A 19,501-nucleotide genomic window follows, 5' to 3' on the forward strand; every position below is an offset into this window, starting at 1 on the left:
TAGTACTGTTACTACTACTAGTGATTTTTACATAATTAAGCCCCCTTTTTCCTATGTGTCTTTTTCACATAGTGAGGATGCACCATCAACACCAACTCCACCCTTCGTCATCAACAGATTCTGTGACGACCAGCTGCGAGACATCGTAAGGAAACTACGGGAGAGGACCGAGCTTTTTAAGGAGAAAGTCATAGACCCCTACTCCTCGTCCCCAGAGCGCAGCCCACCAATCAGTGAGTAAAGTCTCTCTGAATCCTGCTGTTACAAGACAATACATCAGTAATGTAATCTAGGAGGTGTTTCAAATTTTTTTGTTCCTCAAGGATTTTTTTTCTTACAGTTTGACTTATTTACCCTGCTGGAAGAACCAGGTTATTCTAGCTTAAAGTGGCCTTTGGAAAATATTGCTGGTTTGTTGCTGTCTGCCAGATCAAAACCAGCTGATAGTTAAAGGGTTAGTTCACCCAAAAATGAAAATTATGTCATTAATGACTCACCCTCATGCTGTTCCAAACCCGTAAGACCTCCGTTCATCTTCAGAACACAGTTTAAGATATTTTAGATTTAGTCCGAGAGCTCTCAGTCCCTCCATTGAAGCTGTGTGTACGGTCTACTGTCCATGTCCAGAAAGATAAGAAAAACATCATCAAAGTAGTCCATGTGACGTCAGAGGGTCAGTCAGAATTTGTTGAAGCATCGAAAGTAGTCCGGGACTACTTTGATGATGTTTTTCTTACCTTTCTGGACTTGGACAGTATACTGTACATACATTTTCAATAGAGGGACAGAAAGCTCTCGGGCTAAATTTAAAATATCTTAAACTGTATTTTTATTTTTGGCTGAACTAACTCTTTAATCTTATCAACCATCTACACCAACTTGGACCATGCAATGCTTATAAATGACCAATTTTATCCATCAAAAAAACATGAAAAACTAGCTCCCACTTGGATTTTCCAGGTTAGAGGTTTGTACTCTTCTAAACTTTAGTCTACTTGTTGATATCCAGCACCGGTTTACCGAAAGGAAGACTGGATCAGAAAGCAGGAAGCGGAGAGAATAAAACGAGAAGAGGCCGAGCAGAAGAAAAAAGAGGAGGATGCTAAGAAAGCAGCGGCGAAGAAAGAAAAAGAGGAGAAAGAAAAGAAAGAGAAAGAGGAAAAGCTGAAAGCCGAGAAGGAGAAGGCCGATAAGGAGGCGGCTGAAGCCATCTGCCCAAAAATCAAATGCACGTGCATAGATGCACTTCTCAAACCTTTCGAAGACATGATGGACGCATATTTGGGGACAACCATTGACCCTTTCACAGGTATGACACTATGAGAACCGAAGATGCCCTTGAAGTACAAAACACTGACCTACACATGTTTGTTCTTCCTTCTAGATCGGCGGTATATTAAATGGCTGAGTGTCGTGACAATCGCTTTTAACTACAACGTTTGGCTGGCCACAGCACGTTTGTGTTTCCCGTACCACACGCCTGGGACCATCCCCTTCTGGATCTTTTTTGACATCCTGGCAGACCTTGTGAACATCGTAGATATCACCATGTTTCAGCCGCGCTTGCAGTTTGTGAAAGCAGGAGACATCATAGTAAGTGGATCTTGGTATAGACACTTTTGGAGCTGTGTCAATAGAGCCCCTTTCACACTGCACGTCGGACCCACAATATTTCCGGAACATTGCCGGTTCGTCTTCCGTGTGAAAGCAACCACATCCCGGAATTGATTACCGAATTGAACCCAGGTCGGGGGACCTAGTAACATTGCGGGGTTCGACCCGGGACGAGCGCTGTGTGAACAAAAGCCAGATCTAATTCCGTATAGAAGTGATTACGTGCGTTATCGCGCGACTCTTTTACCGGCTGTTTTGAGGGAAGATCAACGTTCGCGACGAAAACACATGTTCAAACTGTAATGAAGCAGAGATCAGTTTAGTTCCTCACTTTCCGCGCTGACGCAGAGATCGTTTGCTTGCTTCAGTGAAAGTATAACGTGCCAAGCGTTTTCGACTCGTACATTACACGTCACGCGTTGATGTCACGTGCCGTTACGGGATCTTCAAGGGTTGTGTATAAAAGCACGCACATATACCGGGTTATCACTGGCAGTGTGAAAGTTCCAAATCTAGCGACCAGGGAACAATTGCAGGAACACTTTACCCCTGTATTTGCCGGAATGGCAGTGTGAAAGGGGCTTAGGACGTCCACTCAAAAACCTGCACATTTGTTTCCTCAGAAAGACAGAATAATGGCAAAACGGAGGTACAGGGAATCTGCCAGATTTCAGGTGAGTAAAAATGATATATAGGCTACGATTAATAAAAATAATAATAATAATAAAATTAAACGTATATTTAAAAATATGCATATTATATTTATTTTATTTGATGATATTTTCTCTCAACAGACAGACCTGATAAGCATCATACCATTTGATTTGCTGTGTTTCCACTTTGGGTTTACGTCGATCTTTAGGATGAACCGGTTTATGCGGGTCAGTTACTCACCCAGCCAAATCTGTTTTCTTTCATTCAGATTATTTATTTATTTATTTCATTATTATGCATATCTGAAATTCATTTTATTCAATTGATTTTCAGTTTTCATTTCATTTTTAGCTTTAATAATAGCTTTCATTTAAAGGGATACTCAACCCCAAAATGAAAATTTTGTCATTAATATCTTACCCCATGTTATTAAACTTTGTTGACCCCCATGTCTTCAGAACACCATTCAAGATATTTTGGATGAAAACCGAGAGGCTTGTGAATGTCCCATAGACTGCAAAGTAAATTACACTGTCAAGATCCAGAAAAATATGAAAGATCATCAGAATAGTCCATTTGCCATCGGTGGTTCAACCATAAAGTTATGAAGCAACGAGAATACCTTTTATATGCAAAGAAAACAAAAATAATGACTTCATTCAACAATTCGTCAGCTGATATTCTCCAAAATAGCATTACTGTGATGCAGAGAGACGAATTGTTGAATAAAGTCGTTATTTTTGTTTTCTTTGCACATTCTCGTCCGCTTGATACCTTTTATAAGTAATTAATTAATTAACTTTTCATTGTGGGATGGAGGATCCCTTTAAAAAAAACAATTTTTCATTTCAGTTTTAGTTTTATTAATTTTAAAACGTAACTTATTTCAGTTCGTTGACAATTAAGACAACATTTCTAATTAATTTTCTTAATCTAATATTTGTTTGAACTTATTTTAGCTTCATTTCAATTAATGGAAATGATTTAATAGTTTTAGTTAACAATAACAGTAGTTCTCCACTACAGTTTTGTACATTACTATTTAGTGTACTGTGTAATGAGCTCTATTTAATGTACATATTCCTTCTTTCTTTTTAGTATCAATCATTTTTTGAGTTCAGCGATCGTCTGGAAAGCGTCATGGCTAAGGCGTATATCTGGAGGCATGTGTGATTTCTATATGCTAATCTACTATTCTTTATGTTTGACCAATAATAATAATAGTAATGCTGTTTTTTTTTGTTTTTTTTTCAGAGTTGGCCGCACTACTGGATATCTGCTCTTCTGTCTCCATTTAAACTCCTGCCTTTACTATGTAGCATCAGAATACGAAGGGCTTGGCAGCACAAAATGGACATATGATGGAAAAGGAAATGCGTATGAATTATAATTATTTATTTTTTTCAATTATTTCATATATTTCGTAAAAAGTAGCTATTAATAAATTAAAATTTACTTTATTTAAAATTGAATTACAGTGTTATACTTAATTATTAAATTATACTATATATATTTTTTTTATGCCCTTTAAAAATCAATACATTTAAATACATTCAAAATAAAATATTAATATATAAATAAATATTATACTGAAAATATTGTCCTTTTTTTTTGTCAAGGTATCTCCGCTGTTATTATTTTGCGACTCGGACGCTGATCACTATCGGAGGTCTCCCCGAGCCCCATACGCTCTTTGAGATCATCTTCCAGCTGGTCAACTTCTTCACAGGAGTCTTCGTCTTCTCTAGCTTGATTGGACAGGTAAGTTAAATAATACTATAACACATGACCCAGAATAATAACTTCACAGCACTGATCAAAATCTGTTTAAACCCAGATGAGAGATGTCATCGGAGCAGCTACGGCGGGACAGACCTACTTCCGCGCGTCTATGGACGCCTGTGTGGCGTATATGAACACCTACACCATCCCAAAGCTGGTGCAGAACAGAGTACGCACCTGGTACAACTACACCTGGGACTCCCAGGGCATGCTGGGTAAGAGTTATTCTTAATAAAAGTGCTTGATTAAAACAGCTAGTTTTGGGATGATCGTTTATACAGTTACAATAAATCTAAATGCAAAATGCAAAAAAAAAAATCTGTTTTTCCACAGATGAATCGGAGTTATTAGAAAAGATGCCTCTGGTGATGAGAACAGCCATCGCTGTGGACATCAACCTCACCACCTTCCAGAAGATCGACCTCTTCAAGGTAAAACTTAATAATGTCAGTGAAATATATAAAGTAAAAAATTTGCTAATATTGACATTTATGGAGTGTTGCATGTGGGTCAAATACGAAACATCCAATTTTGGTGTCCGCTTTAAATTAACTTTACTTTAATATGCATAAAAAGCATATTAAATCAAGTAAACAGTCTTATGTTTTTGTGAAAATAAAATGCTAAAATATTGGTTATATAATGTTCTATTGTCATTCAACATAACTTAATATTCTGAACTGTACTTAAAATATAAATGAAAACGTGATCATACTAAATTTTATTATATTCTAAATGTTTAAAAACTCATATTGACAAATGGGTAAAACCTTTTTATTTTAAGCTTTTTCAATCTTTTATTGTTTTGATGATTCAACCCAACAGGGTTTTTTACATTAGGCTTTAGATTATTACGTTGCATCACTGGATTCTGGATTATTACAGAAAATAAGCTTGGCGACCAAAAGTTTATGATTCTTACACATTTTTATAATGATAATATTCACAAATTAATGCAACTTGGATGTGTTTTGGAGCCTAAATAACATGTCCAGCACTAAAACAAAACAAAATAGAAAATTATTCATTAAAAGAAAAGAAAAAACACTTCAGGACAGTGGAACCAGAAGTGCTAAAGGCTAAAACGCATTTTAGCAACACTCTAAAAACAGCGGGGGAAAACTCCACTGCCTCCTACTGGTGGCATCTATTTAATCTATTCTTGTGCACTTCAATGAAGTAAATCCCTGTTAGAATGATAACAAGTGTGGGGAAAAAAGGGAAAACAAGTGAGGGATTGATTTCATTTCAAGTTTTTGCTATTTCAAACGTATTTTTCTAGGGCTGTGACAGCCAGATGCTTGTGGACATGTTACTGCGTCTGAAATCCATTGTGTACTTGCCAGGAGACTTTGTGTGTAAGAAGGTGAGAACATCAAATATAATCAGCCATGTAGATCTGATATTACATTGATTTCACAAAGTGATTCAGACAATTATCATGAGCAAATGTCTTCCGTCGCTTCATGCAGGGTGACATTGGGAGAGAAATGTATATTATTAAAGCCGGAGAGGTGCAGGTCATCGGTGGACCGGACAATAAGATTGTGTTTGTGACTCTGAAAGCAGGCTGTGTGTTCGGAGAGATCAGGTACCTGAAAGATAATCTATATAGGATACTTGTCAAAAATGTGTGGTCTAAATGTTTTTTTTTATGTTTCTAAAAGTAAAATCTAACTGAGGCTATTTATTTGGTCAAAAATACATTAAAAACAGTAATTTTATAAAATTGAACAATTTAATTAGATAACATTATAGATGTCTTTACTGCAACATCACATCAAATGAATGCATCATTGATGAAAAAAAATATATATATACTGATTGAAATTTAGTGCAATAATAAATAAGAGTTCCTAAAACAAAAAACTATTTATTTTCAGTCTTTTACAGTCTGCAAAAGATGGAGGCAACAGGAGAACAGCAAATGTTGCTGCTCACGGATTCGCCAACCTTTTCGTACTGGATAAGAAAGATCTCAATGACATCCTGGTCCATTACCCCGAGTCTCAGAAAGTGCTGGCCAGGAAGGGACGGTGAGTCAGAGGGTCACGGTCCTACAACATGCACCGTTTCTCCAAGAACAGATTTAATAGATAAATGCAGGAGCTACAATAAAGGATGATTCGTTCTCTGTGCAGGAAACTGATGAAGGCCAAAGGCAAAGCTGCTCCCGTCAAAGATGAAGGAGAAAAGAAGAAGGGATTGGCAATGTTCGGACAAAAACCACCCACTCCGAAAATGTTACGTGCTTTTGGAGGCTTTGGGAAAGGAGGATTACTGGAGAAACTCAGGGTGTGTGTGATGATCTGAAAATGATCTGATCAGTAATACAGATTAAACGTTTGCATATAAATAGTTGAGCGATCTGAAATAACGGTAACACTTCTCTTTCCTGCAGGCTCAAGCAGCAGAAAAAAAGAGTTGAAAATCCATCCATCCATCCCAACCTCCTAAAACATCCATTAATCCATCCACACATTTATTAATTACAGTACATCCATCTATGATAGATAGATAGATAGATAGATAGATAGATAGATAGATAGATAGATAGATAGATAGATAGATAGATAGATCGATAGGCAGTGTCACAGTGGATGGGTTTCCTGGCCTGTGCAATTTGCAAGTTTTTCATGAAATAAAAATAAAATATTTAATAATCTAGTTTCATTGTCATCTTTATTTATTGTACCTTAATAAAATTGCACACACAAAAAAAATCACAATCCACTTTTTGGTGTTTTATTTACTGTATGTGAAACAAGGCATGCTACAGGCATATCAGCAACTGCTGAGCTGACACATTACATTATGATACCGTATCTGATGAAACAAAAACAGTTTTATTTAAATTACCTTTAAGATGATTTAATTATACTCCTCTCAGCACTAATTGAGCACGATGTGTTGTTACAGATCAAATGTAAAGCAAACTAAACATCATTTGCATCTTAAATGGTTAATACTGATTCAAAAAGCTGATTACCTGAGCATATTACCGGTACTATTATTGTATTAATGCATAGTGCATTCAGGCACATAACAGGACTGACTCATCCAGACGTCAGTATCAATGGCTTGCATCTTTATAGATTGAGATCTGAGCACCATTCCTCAGTGGCTTTAGCTGCAAGTGCTTTCTGCTAAAATTAAAACATGGCAGGTAAAAAGCTGCCACATGCTATCCTTAGATATAAATCAAACATACATGCACGACTTTCTGTGTAGAAACTGCAAAAGATCAGGCACATTAATGTGATCAATATAATATTGTGCACTAGACACAGTTTATGAAGAAATGGCTTTTTCAGGCAATGGTTAAAAAAATCATATACAAATATACGAATATAAGAATGATAATGACACAAAAATATTATTGAGATAATGCAGACTGTAAACAATTTTGTAAGTTAGTGGGAATGACACTGGAGATAAAAAAAAATAAATGCCTTCATACCATTGCTGTATTCGGTCATCTCACCTGCAACACTAACAAGGTTGACGTTAAACTTAAACTCCATACCCGATTTTTATTTTTATTTTTCAATAACTGATCATTTAGAGTGGGATACTTAAATCCAAACGCTCTCTATAACAGACGACTGCAAGATCATTTGGCAGAACAAAACACGTGAAGACATATTAAATGATTTTTAAAAAGTAAACAAATGAATAACTGAAATTGAAACCAACACAAATGTATCAAGTGGTACTGTATGTCTCTTTAAGAAGGCCTTAAGTTAGATGGGCAGGTCGATGATGTCCAGCTGTGGAGTTATATGTGTCTTTCAGTTCTGTGTCGGCCCGGTCTGAGCTTCCACTGGAGTGTTTGACGTCGGAGGCGGGAGCTTCATCATTTTAAAGAAGTTGACGACCTGACCAGGAACCTCGGCTAGAACACACTTGGAGAGCTCCTCTTTAGGAGACTACAGAGAGAGAGAGAAACATCAGTCATTGTATTTCTGACTTTGAGCAGCACATGGTCACAAATGGTGAGAGGGGTTAAATAACATCATAGTGTTAGTTACAAATGCAGACAACATAAACCATACTCTGCCATCATGTCATATCATATCAGCTATCGATTAGCCAATATTAAACTATTACAATTTTATGACTATTTGGACTTGAGCACTTGATCAAATGACACTTTTAGCATTTATATTACCAAAATTTTTTAGATAATATAATTTTAGAATTAAATAGATAAAATAATTTCTATCATTTACATTGAATAATTCATATAATTATAAAATAATTTATAATAATGATACAATGTTTCAGCAAAAATATGTATAATATGTTTTAGGCTGTTATGGTTTGTGACAGTAGCAATTTTATTCTTAAAGTAGTATTATATTTATATCATATTTATTCATATTTTGCGTTTTAGTATTTCTGTTATGCACACTTATCATCTTTATGCCCTGCTGTAAATTTTGACAAGACGATGAAAAACAATAGAATGCAATACAATGTAATATATGCAATATAATGTAATATAATGTAATGTTATGAACATTTTTTTACGAATTTATGGTTTGGCACAGTAGCATTTTTATTATTTATATACGGTAGTATTATATTTGTATCATACTGTATTTATTATATTAACATTTTGACATAAATTTTAGCATTTATTCTTTTAGTTTTAGTTTGAGTATTTCTTTATGCACTCATATTTCTTTTTGCTTAAATTGAATTTATTTTTATTTCAGTTTTAGTAACTAGCACTTATTTTAATTAGTTGCCATTACAAAATTCCGTGTTTTTTTTAAATGAACGGTTTTCATGGGATTCATTCAAATCATTAACTCCAAGTATAACACAATATAAACCATTAAACCAAAACATGGTTTAATACTGTATAAATAAAATCTAGTTATCCACTGACTAAACAGACATGGATTTGTTTTTCCAATTATGAAAGTTGCCACAGAAACGACAACTTTCAGAGTCCAACGACTCCAGTTTTGTCATTCAGATATGACATGAATGCAGCATAAAATCATCAAGCTTCAGGAAAACCTCCTGTTTTGAGTATGATCAACATTCAACATTTTCCTTCCCTCAGTTAATGGCAAATACAGCATCAGTGACTACTAATCATGCATTAGCAATGGCTGCTTTCAATAAAGCAGATGAATATGACTGCTGTGACAAGCGTTAATGTGTAATAAATAATTCAGACAGGCGCATGACAGGGGGTCAGGTGCAGATAAAGAAGAGAGCCCTACATGTCCATGCCTATGATTGTTTTGGCTCGTGTGGAGGCGACAGGTTTATATATCTGAAGTAGGACGTGACTTGTTGTGGTAATTCTGCCAGTACACATTGGGCAAGCATTTCCCTGGGCGCCTGAAATGAAATGAACACAAAGGCACAGGTGAGATGCTCCAAGCCATAACATGTGGTAGATATATGGGACTAAAACATTAGAAATATAAATTTGTGTTGTGTTCGGCTTTGCTCAGTGTCTACTGGCATAAACAATTATTATAAAAAAGAAAAAGGTTTTGCATGTTCATTAAGGCTCATTCACACCGAGGGAGATAACTATGTAAGAGTCCACATACCGTATTTTTCGGACTATAAGTCGCACCTGAGTATAAGTCGCATCAGTCCAAAAATACGTCATGACGAGGAAAAACACGTATATAAGTCGCAGCGGACTATAAGTTGCATTTATTAAGAACCAAGCACCAAGAGAAAACATTACCGTCTACAGCCGCGAGAGGGCGCTCTATGTCTTCAGTGTAGACTGCAGGACAGTGTTAATTTTGACAGCAAATTCGGATTTAGTCTTAGTCTTAGTCTTTTGAATAACACACCATTTAGTTTTAGTCACATTTTAGTCATCTGAAATCTTTTAGTCTTAGTCTAGTTTTAGTCGACTAAATATCATAAGAGTTTTAGTCTTAGTCTAGTCTTAAGTCTTTTAGTCTTAGTCTAGTTTTTTTTTTTAGTAGAACAAAGTCAACTTAGTTGATTTGACTTAATGTTTCCATCAGTCTGTTATGGAATGGTATTTATAAAATAAACATAAGGCCTGCTCTCAATGAAAAATATACATGCTCTCTGAAAAAGATATGCATTCGTCCTGAATGATATGCAATGCATATGACATTCTTTCAAGATAAAGTACAGTATTATTGAAATAGACAACCACCTATATTATATTTGTATTGTATGTTCATTCTGTTTCTTTATTTGTGCTATTTACACAAAGTTTACATTTTTTTAAGTTTGTTTTTGTTCATTTAAAATAGCACTGCATAGTCTTCACATACACAATCAAAACAAAATGTATTCAGACACCTTCAACGTTTCTTACAATATCACAGTTTATTTGCTGTAGTTTAGAAATTGGTAATAAAATATGACAATAACTCAGGGTTAAACTGTGTCAGAACAACAAATTCATCTTGATAATGTCTGATGCAATGCTTAATTTGGTTCAGTCTGTGGTGTGAAAAGGTTGCATTAGCAATTAAAGAAAGAAACACTTAAGCAAAACATGCTGAGGTCCATAATATTTTTTTTTTTTTGAGTCACTAGTAAAACAATATAATCTATTCTATCTGATTTTTGGATTGACTTTGGATAAATTCTTGTTAAAACTACAAAGTAATTCAATCAAGAGCAGTGAGTGATTTACTTTCATTTTCATACATTAGACACTGCAGCAGAGCTAGTAAATTAGGCGCGGTCACTTTAAGAGACAAATGCATCCATTATAAAAATACGCATCCGATTTCTTTCCAACTCTTTACTTTCACTGAAGACATAACTACAGACTTTTTCGAACACACTTTCCAAGACGGGTATTTCGACATATTTAGTATGTATTTGTTGTCGGTACAAAAGCAAGAAGACTTTGAGACGCGTCTCTGCTTGCTCCCTGAACACCAGAACACCACACTGCTGAATTGAGCTCTTTCACTTTTCGCTCTTTTTCTTATGTTTATTTAAAATGCGATTTGTATTTGTTCGTTCAGGTGCAGGAGGACACAAACGTCCTGAAAGAGAGCTCGGTTCAGTGTTACGCGAGTAACCAGCTGCTCTGCTCAGTTCAACTTTCCTGCATCGCGGGGCTGAAGCCAACTTGATGTGTTGAATGCTCGGAGCACATTATAAAACGTATTCTTAAAATACACATTTCTGTTTTAATAAATGCTCATATTAACACATAGCATTACACATAAGTAGGTACAAAAATAATCAGTGATACATTTACGACCCCGTAAAAATTTGGGTCGCAATGGCATTTCAAAAGGTTGCAGTGTAGTTCCCTGTGTAAACAACTTAACTGTTATGAAAACGTCCTCGAAACTCATCTTTGTTCTCTTTTCTGTGTAACTGCTGCTGCGTTTGTTTAGCTGTTGCGCTTGCATTTGCCGCGGCTTTTTAAAATGGCTCGGCTGCTTCTGCATAGATCAACCTACCCTCAAAGATTCGCTCTGATTGGATCTCTTCTCCATTCGTCCCTCCCATATATTTTCGTCTCATTTTTATTCGTTGACTAAAGTGTCAGTTATATTTCGTCACGTTTTCGTCATCATATCTGACTTTTTATTTAGTTTTTATTTAGTTTTCGTCCGTGAAAAAGGTTAGTTGACGAATATTTTTCGTCATAGTCTTCGTCAACGAAATTAACACTGCTGCAGGAGAACTGAGCAGCATAGAGCGCCCTCTGGCGGCTGTAGACGGTAATGTTTTCTCTTGGTTCATTTCTCCTGGTTCATGTCAAATTAATTTTGATAAATAAGTCGCACCTGATTATAAGTCGCAGGACCAGCCAAACTATGAAAAAAAAAGTGCGATTTATAGTCCGGAAAATACGGTAAACGTACACCCTTTTACGAACAGATGCATACTGAACACAGTTAACACCGAAACCGAATCTATACGCCAATCATAAACCAAGATCAGATCTTAGAAAGCACCTAGAGCTGCAAGAGTCCCCAAAAGGGAAAAGCCAAAGCAAGAGCAAGCCTAAGTTGCTAGTCTACTAAACTCCTCACACTGGTTTTTCACTCACGTTCATGAACTTTCTGAAGGGCACAAACTGCACAATGTCACGTACGGCCGGTTCTCCCGTGATAGACCTCAGTCGCCCATCATCTCCGTCCAGAATCTCCATATCTGTGAAGTCGGCTTTGCCTACGCCCACAATAATGATTGACATGGGCAAGCGGGAGGCGGCCACTATAGCTCCACGCGTCTGGTCCATGTCTGTGATCACTCCGTCCGTGATGATCAGCAGGACAAAGTATTGCTGAAACAGATAGAGGGCGGAGTCAGAAAGACATAAAGCGTCAGTGTGTATATAATATTTGGGTTTGGGTTGAATCTCACCGACGCTGTCTTCTGCTGTAAAGCCTGCTGTGCGAAACTAGCCATGTGGTTAATAATGGGAGCGAAGTTCGTAGGCCCGTAAAGTTTGACCTGAGGAAGGCACATCCTGTAGGCCTCCACCACACCCTCCACACCTACAAGAAGAGAAATACAACCGGCTGTTTATACACATCATTTCCTGTCAAGTCCAGAGGGTTGAAGTCTGATATTGTGACATACCAGCACAAAACGGATTTGCGGGATTGAAGTTGAGAGGGAACTCATGAGACACCTGAAAAAAAAAACAACCTTTAGTAAAACTGAGGCTTCTGGGAGTTTTTCACAACAACAGCAGCAGATGGCATTTAATTTACCTGCCATGAAGGAGGAATCTGGGCGCCAAATCCAAACGCAGGAAACATTTTGTCACTACAGGAAAAGAAAGAAAGAATTAGAACTATGGCTTTTTTATTTGAAAGTATAGTGAATAAATATATTGCTGGTGTCCTTGTACCTGTCATAGTCCTGGACCACGAGCCCAACTGACCAGATGGCTGAGAGATATTCATTCACACCTTGAGGACTGATGTAATGTAGAGAATCGGGTGACCTGGGGTCACCATTTGACCCTGTGAAGTCTATGCCCACCTGGAAGAAAGATGTGATGGGATGACACGAGTTACCATCCTTCAGCATGAGGGAATATAATTCATAGAGACATAGTATATACAGTATAGTTCTATGTATGTCTGTCTTTTTATTTATCATAACTGAAATAATAAAAAAATATTTCATTAAAATCTAAAAAATTTATTTAGTATTATTATTGTTGTTTTTATAAATAATGCATTCATATTATTTTATAATACATATTATAACATGTTGTTCCAACATACAGCAAATTAATTTAATTTATAGAGACATAATATAAACAAATATAATCCAAAATAATCATATAAAAATTATTTATATAAAAATATAGAAATGCATTTATTATTGGCTAACATTATTGTTTTTATAATAATGCACTGATCTAGCTTTTGAAATATATATATGATAAAATATTACTACAACATGGAATTTACATAATATAACATACTATGTTTTATCTGCAAATATAATTCTACACAAATATGTGTCTTTTTATCTATACTAAATTAAACAAATAAATAAAAAGATAATAAATAAATAAAACAAGGATAACTTATATTGTATTTATTATTTAGTATGATTTCTTTTTATAAAAATATTTCTTTTTATTTATAATATTAAATGTAGAATCTTTTTTTAACATTTAATTGAACATATTGCTCCAACATGAAGGAATTTATTTATTTTATAGATACATAATACATGCAATATTATTATGATAAACAAAAAAAATAGAAAAATGAAGTCAGCATTTTGAGATATAATAGACTATATACTTAATTATATTTGACTTGTTACCTGTTAGTGATGTCGTAAATATTTCATGTGTTTTATGAAACAAGTTATGACAGCCACTGTGTGAATGATTATGTTTCAACAACAAATAGCAATTTTAATATTTAGAAGTTAATTAAAAAACGGCATTATGTGCAATTTACGTTTGCAAAGACTGAATGTTGGTTATTATAGTTACAAATATTTGGGCTCTGTTGTTAACTGTAACCTTATAGTAGTTTAATGTAAAAGGACTCCCTATATTTTTTGTGAAAATAGTTAATGACTTACAGTGAAATTTATTTGGCAGCCTCCCATGATGTAGTCCAAAAAGGTGTATTCCCTGGTAATCTGAGACAGCAAACACAATCATGTCTAGAAATGTTTGCATTGGGTTTAATACTGAACGTTGAGAATAAAATCCGACGAGTGTGTTAATGTGACACAGTACCTGACAAAGCTTCACACTCACGACTCCCGAGTTCTTATAATTTTTCTTCTTCTGTTTCTTTTTACTGTTTATGCACTCAAATTCTGCCTGCAGGAGAAAATCAGCTTCCTTAGTTCAGGACCATTCAGAAATCCATCAGGTAATGAAATCAACATTGCGTTGAGGATCATCTCACCGGAGCGCTGCGGGATGCCTCTTGCAGACGCTTCATATTGGTCTCAAAAATCCCTATCAAATCATGAGATCCATCGTTGTCATAATCGTAACATTCAACCTAGAGAGGGTTGAAAATACAGCATGAAGTGATCTGAAGGGAATGAGACTAGAGGGCAAAAGAGGTCATGCAAAAAGTGAAGAATGAAGAACCATAGTACAGGTCTATTGGTCTCTTCATTCAAAATGAGTAAGACACCAGCAGAACAGCACACCACACAGGACGTTTTTAAATGAATGAATAGATGAAAGATGTTGGATACCCTGCCACTTTCCACATTTCATAAGGTTAGATATATGACGAAACCTGTTGTGGAAGAATATTTTAGCAGCCATGTGTTCTCTGAATCCTTCACTGAGAAAAGCAGTCATTTGAAGAAAAATAAATAAAATAATAATAATATATATATATATATATATATATATATATATATATATATATATATATATATATATATATTTAACAGTATTTACAACTGTTTTGTGGAATGCAGAAGAAAATAAAAATATATCTTATTTTTCAAAAAGTTAAACATTTAAAAATGGCCATAAATCATCATATTTTTATTTGTACTCAACGGTTACCTTTAAATATTTAATACAAAATAAAATTGATAAGTAAAAAAAACTGTTTGATTACAATAAATTATATTCAATTTAAAAATTATTTTAACTGCATAATGTATATGTTATATAATCTTTGTTATACGTTTACATCATGCTTTTACTGCTTATGTACATGTACGTTTTTTTTTTCTTTTTCACAATGCTTTATCCAAAATAATAGGGTTTGAGAGAAGGTCCCCCCAACTTCAGCCTTATGAACTCACCTTTCATTCATTACTTTTTGAAACTATTTGGTTAGGGTTTCTTTAACCTTTCAAATGAAACGGTGAGGTTTTAAAATTCACAGATTCGAATGCCACTGTTTCCTGTGAACAACCCTGAAGACTTCAACACGTGAAAGGGGTTGAAATGACCTCATTCAGGAATCAACAGTTGGACAGAATAGCTCTATACAGATCTATGAAGGACAAACTAGCAGCTATTCAGTGACACACACACATTTGCAAATGAAACAGCCGTTCTGATGAAAAATACCTGCTCTTTTTCCGACAGTCACTTTTCCTTTAAGATGCTTTTGCAAGAAAAATCACAAAGTCAAGAACACTGATTGTAAGCCACCAAACACCCTCTGACTGACAAAGCAAAGCAAAGCCAGAGTTTTACAGCGTCTCTACGGTCAAGCCAGAACTATTAAAGATTGGCCAGCCTTTCATATGACACTTGTGTTAGCAACAGAGAGCTTTTTAATGTTTTAATGTTTTAACAGCCAGTAACCACAGACTCTACCTTGATTGGTTTCTCCATGTCTCCTGCACAGAGAGACTGTAGAGGGATTTTAAAAGGCCTCCAGCAAGGGTTCAAGTTATTCTTCACAACCTGGTATAAAAGATAACCATTAACATTTATAATAAACATTAACGAGTCAATGCACCGCATCTAAACCAACACACAACACAAGATGCACCTCAGTTCTATGAGCAAGCTGCCAGCCTGTTTCCGTCTGCCTGTAAAATTCCAGGTAGGGGTCTGATTTTCCAAAGAAATCCTGCAGGGAAACCCAAATTTAGACACTGAATGCATCTTACAGTTTAAAAGTAAGGAAATTCACAAACTCACATCTCATGTCTTACCTTTTTGTCCAGTTTTCTGGCCTGCATCTCAAAATCCACTACTCTGTTGTCCTTGATTTCCTCCGCACTGATCTGAAGTGAATATAAATATAGAAATTTTTCCTTTTTGTATACTGTATAATTGTTTTATTGAGTAAAGACATATTCAATTCTTTAAACGTGACAGTTTTTTGAAAAGTTTTTTTTTCTTATCGTCAAAGAATCCTGAAAGAAATTGCATTGCGGTTTCAACAAAAATATAAACTAGCATAAAAACATTGTACATTGATAATAATATTAATAAATGTGTGTTGATCAGCAAATCAGCATATTAGAATCATTTCTGAAATACCATGTGTGTCATGATTCTGCCCTCGTGTCCTTGATTTTTCCTAGTCTTGAGGCAGGATCATGACAGACCCGTGTTTTGTGTACAAGCACATGGCCTTGTCTTTGGGCCATGTGCTTGTGTTGTCTCGTTCCCTTGCCCCGCCCCCCTTGTTATCCTAGTGTTATCGTGATTGCTGTATCTGTGTCACCTGTCGTGTCTTAATTAGTTCCCCTATTTAGATCTCCTAGTGTGCTCTGTCTTTGGTCGGTTCATTGTACCTCATATGTGTTCAATTGAGATTGTTCCACACTGTGAGTGTTCGTACATGTGAGTGTTCGTACATGTGAGTGTTCGTACATGTGAGTGTTCGTACATGTGAGTGTTCGTACATGTGAGTGTTCGTACATGTGAGTGTTCGTACATGTGAGTGTTCGTACATGTGAGTGTTCGTACATGTGAGTGTTCGTACATGTGAGTGTTCGTACATGTGAGTGTTTATCTTGTCAGCCCAGTCCTGTTTAGTTATTTAGTCTTTACCTTAGTCAGTGTTTTCCCCCTCGTGGGTTTTGTTTTCCCCTTTGTGTAAATAAACCCTCTGTGTAACCTGATTCCTGTCTGCACTTGAGTTCCTCCCTTTGCCGAACCCTGACAATGTGACACTAAGGAATGGAGTAATGATGCTAAACAAAAATGCAACTTTACATCACCGGAATAAATTACATTTTAAAATAAAGCAGTTATTTTAAATTGTAGTAATAGTTCACAATACTACTGATTTTACTGTATTGTTGACTAAAATGCAGCCTTGGTGAAAATCTGTATTATGTTTTAAAAAGTCCACCATCAATTTATCCACAATAAGCTGGTGTTTTTATCACAACAACTTTCTGGAAAAATATTATTGTCTAGCAACCACACAGAGAGTAAATGTGATGAAATATCATGAACATTCACCGTAATTGTTCCCTTTCCTGCAGGTCTCTTGTTCTTCAGCACTAAAGGTCTCGTCAGCTTGCTACTGGAAACAATCTGTGTAGAAAAAACACACACACACACACCAGACAATGTCACGGAGTAAAAATGGCTTCAAAACATGGATGTTTAGGATCTTTGGTGGTCTTACCTGTCCCAGCGAGCACTCGAACTCACCCAGGAAGTCGTCATCGCTCAAGTCAACGGTTTTATTGTCAATATCGTAAACCCCGAATCTGAGTTTCTGAACAACCTCGAAGTAGTAATCGACAACAAACTTCTTGGCAAATTTGGGGTTCAAGCAGTTCTTAACCCTCTCAGTGCGATCGACCTAGGAAACAAAACATTCCCATTCCCAAATATGCCCAGGCATCCGCATAGATATCTGAACTATGTGCACAACAAGTGACCTGACCTCAAACCACTGGTTTCCCGATGTGTTCATGAGCAGGACACACAGCGGGTCAGATTTGGAGCACACATCCATGTCCAGCAGGTTTTCACAGGAGACTGTCAGCTCCACCTTGGTCACACACGACGCAGCCATTGGACTGATCTGTTTACATGGAAACTTGATAAAAGCTTTTGGAAAAATAACAGCACTTTCTATGCCACAAACTGGTAGATAATCATAGGAACATTCCAGTGGTTTCAGTATTTCCCTTTGTGCTTGATAACATTGCATGTTGTGGCCTCTGTAACCACTATTTAATCAGGCCAAGCTGCAATATAGATATATATCACTGACTTAATTTCTTAGGGTTAGTAAATTGCACCTAGACATGTACCGGTTGAAAACACTTTGACAGAGCTAGTTTTAGTTTCCCACGCTACTTATCTGTTTAATTAGCCTAACTTGTCAGAACACATTCTGATTGAATCAGACCGGTTCTGTATTTAAAGAATGACATGTGTTTAGTTTAGAATCAATAATGGATTTTTTTTAATTTCGTTGATGTTGCTTTGTTTTAAATAGTCGTTTATGATGAACTAATAATAGTGGCTTGCATTTGCTCTGCTCAAATAAATTCATAGCAGACTCTGATTTAGGTCATATCTCATTTGTACTCTGTACAGTCTATACTATATTCATTTGTACTCCGTAATGTTGCTCGTTTGTTTTGTTTTTTCAAAGCCCATTTCATTTAAATGAACAATTGGAAACAACACTATTTCGCAAATCTTAAGTCAACTTGCAACTAGTTGCAACATAACTGTTCACACAGATTACTAGAGTCTCTCGTCAGCCAGTAGTTATACTTTGTACTATGCATATAATCACAATAAAATAATATTTTAGTGTATAACCTTACTTTAAGAGTGAATTATATAGTAGTGTGACTGCTAAGAGGTGTTTTCGTACAGAAGGGTGTGTGTGCTTGAGCAGAATGAGCTGTAGGCTACAGTAACTCAGACAGAAAGCTTGAGCATGAGAGAAGGTGTGTGAGGAGTCACTGTGCAATTCTCTGTGGGAGGAACAATCGAGGCTCTTGAATGGAAAACTTGACTTAATATCAGTGCTGTCATTACATGTCAGATCTCACCACTGATTGTAGATTTCTAAGACGTTTTATAGGCGGTTAAGGCATTTATTTAAATTATTTATCCATGATGAAAGTAGGGTAGTATCAAATGGTAATAGAATAAGTTTTCCTATAAACTTAGCACTACATGATCATCATATTTGTGTATGTACATAAACTCCGAGGTACTTCCCAGACTAACTGGTTCATATCCAAAAAAAACATGGTATTACCCTGGTATTGTTATTACTAGCATTAAGGCTACGCAGAAACATATTCACTTAAATTACGGGGGGGAAAAAAGAAAAAGAAAAGAAAATATGTACATGTATAGGAAAACGTTCTGCTTCTCTCATATATCAACATTGTATTCACTAATAAATCTAGCCTACATGCTATAAAAACCTTTTTTCTTTTCCATTTGTGAAACATAGAACGCATCTTTATTTACCATGACGTCATCATCTGGTCTGACGTTACACTCATATAGCTATGAAAATCAGCTACAGCAACACTGTAA

The 19,501-nt window shown here is 35.8% G+C and overlaps 2 protein-coding genes and 1 long non-coding RNA gene across 6 annotated transcripts in view; 2 read left to right on the top strand and 1 right to left on the bottom strand.

Annotated features, from left to right (window-relative positions):
- cngb3.1 (cyclic nucleotide gated channel subunit beta 3, tandem duplicate 1) overlaps window positions 1–6,717 on the top strand; it is a 10,907-nt gene extending 4,190 nt beyond the window's left edge. Inside the window, exons 4-18 of the mRNA XM_052595810.1 lie at window positions 73–233; window positions 1,010–1,309; window positions 1,385–1,593; window positions 2,238–2,288; window positions 2,409–2,495; window positions 3,367–3,431; window positions 3,523–3,645; window positions 3,888–4,029; window positions 4,106–4,265; window positions 4,384–4,481; window positions 5,333–5,416; window positions 5,523–5,641; window positions 5,934–6,086; window positions 6,192–6,345; window positions 6,452–6,717. Coding sequence (XP_052451770.1) covers window positions 73–233; window positions 1,010–1,309; window positions 1,385–1,593; window positions 2,238–2,288; window positions 2,409–2,495; window positions 3,367–3,431; window positions 3,523–3,645; window positions 3,888–4,029; window positions 4,106–4,265; window positions 4,384–4,481; window positions 5,333–5,416; window positions 5,523–5,641; window positions 5,934–6,086; window positions 6,192–6,345; window positions 6,452–6,478 — 1,933 coding nt within the window. The 3' untranslated portion in view covers window positions 6,479–6,717. The remainder of the gene's footprint in view (window positions 1–72; window positions 234–1,009; window positions 1,310–1,384; window positions 1,594–2,237; window positions 2,289–2,408; window positions 2,496–3,366; window positions 3,432–3,522; window positions 3,646–3,887; window positions 4,030–4,105; window positions 4,266–4,383; window positions 4,482–5,332; window positions 5,417–5,522; window positions 5,642–5,933; window positions 6,087–6,191; window positions 6,346–6,451) is intronic.
- A 64-nt stretch (window positions 6,718–6,781) lies between these two features.
- cpne3 (copine III) lies at window positions 6,782–18,008 on the bottom strand. Of its 3 annotated transcripts, none has more exons than XM_052595919.1 (16): window positions 17,874–18,008; window positions 17,610–17,789; window positions 17,441–17,515; window positions 16,177–16,248; window positions 16,011–16,091; window positions 15,833–15,922; window positions 14,442–14,540; window positions 14,267–14,353; window positions 14,107–14,166; window positions 12,905–13,038; window positions 12,765–12,819; window positions 12,631–12,682; window positions 12,412–12,545; window positions 12,095–12,331; window positions 9,291–9,411; window positions 6,782–7,979 (listed from the first exon to the last, which is right to left on the bottom strand). In XM_052595919.1, the coding sequence occupies exons 1-15, from the start codon at window positions 18,003–18,005 to the stop codon at window positions 9,301–9,303; spliced, it is 1,599 nt and encodes a 532-aa protein (XP_052451879.1). In that variant the 5' UTR covers window positions 18,006–18,008; the 3' UTR covers window positions 6,782–7,979; window positions 9,291–9,300. The 3 variants fall into 3 exon arrangements, with proteins under 3 accessions (XP_052451879.1, XP_052451878.1, XP_052451880.1); XM_052595920.1 differs by having other exon boundaries at window positions 7,777–7,979; window positions 9,301–9,411; XM_052595918.1 differs by lacking the exon at window positions 9,291–9,411.
- On the top strand, window positions 16,758–18,600 carry LOC128013165 (uncharacterized). 2 transcript variants are annotated; one of them, XR_008183253.1, is made up of 2 exons: window positions 16,758–16,797; window positions 17,464–18,600. It is a non-coding gene; the product is annotated as an uncharacterized LOC128013165 (long non-coding RNA). The 2 variants fall into 2 exon arrangements; XR_008183252.1 differs by having other exon boundaries at window positions 16,759–16,813.
- The last annotated feature ends 901 nt before the right edge of the window (window positions 18,601–19,501 follow it).

Source organism: Carassius gibelio, chromosome B24 (genome assembly GCF_023724105.1).
Source record: "Carassius gibelio isolate Cgi1373 ecotype wild population from Czech Republic chromosome B24, carGib1.2-hapl.c, whole genome shotgun sequence".
In the NCBI taxonomy this organism is placed as follows: domain Eukaryota; kingdom Metazoa; phylum Chordata; class Actinopteri; order Cypriniformes; family Cyprinidae; genus Carassius; species Carassius gibelio.

Coding starts and splice junctions, on each gene's coding strand:
- cpne3 (XM_052595918.1), bottom strand. CDS start 18,005: ATGGCTGCGTCGTGTGTGACCAAGGTGGAGCTGACAGTCTCCTGTGAA. Junction 14,541..15,832: donor ACATGGAGAAACCAATCAAG/GTAGAGTCTGTG, acceptor AACCCTCTCTAG/GTTGAATGTTACGATTATGA. Junction 7,980..12,094: donor CCTTCAGAAAGTTCATGAAC/GTGAGTGAAAAA, acceptor CTCTCTCTGTAG/TCTCCTAAAGAGGAGCTCTC.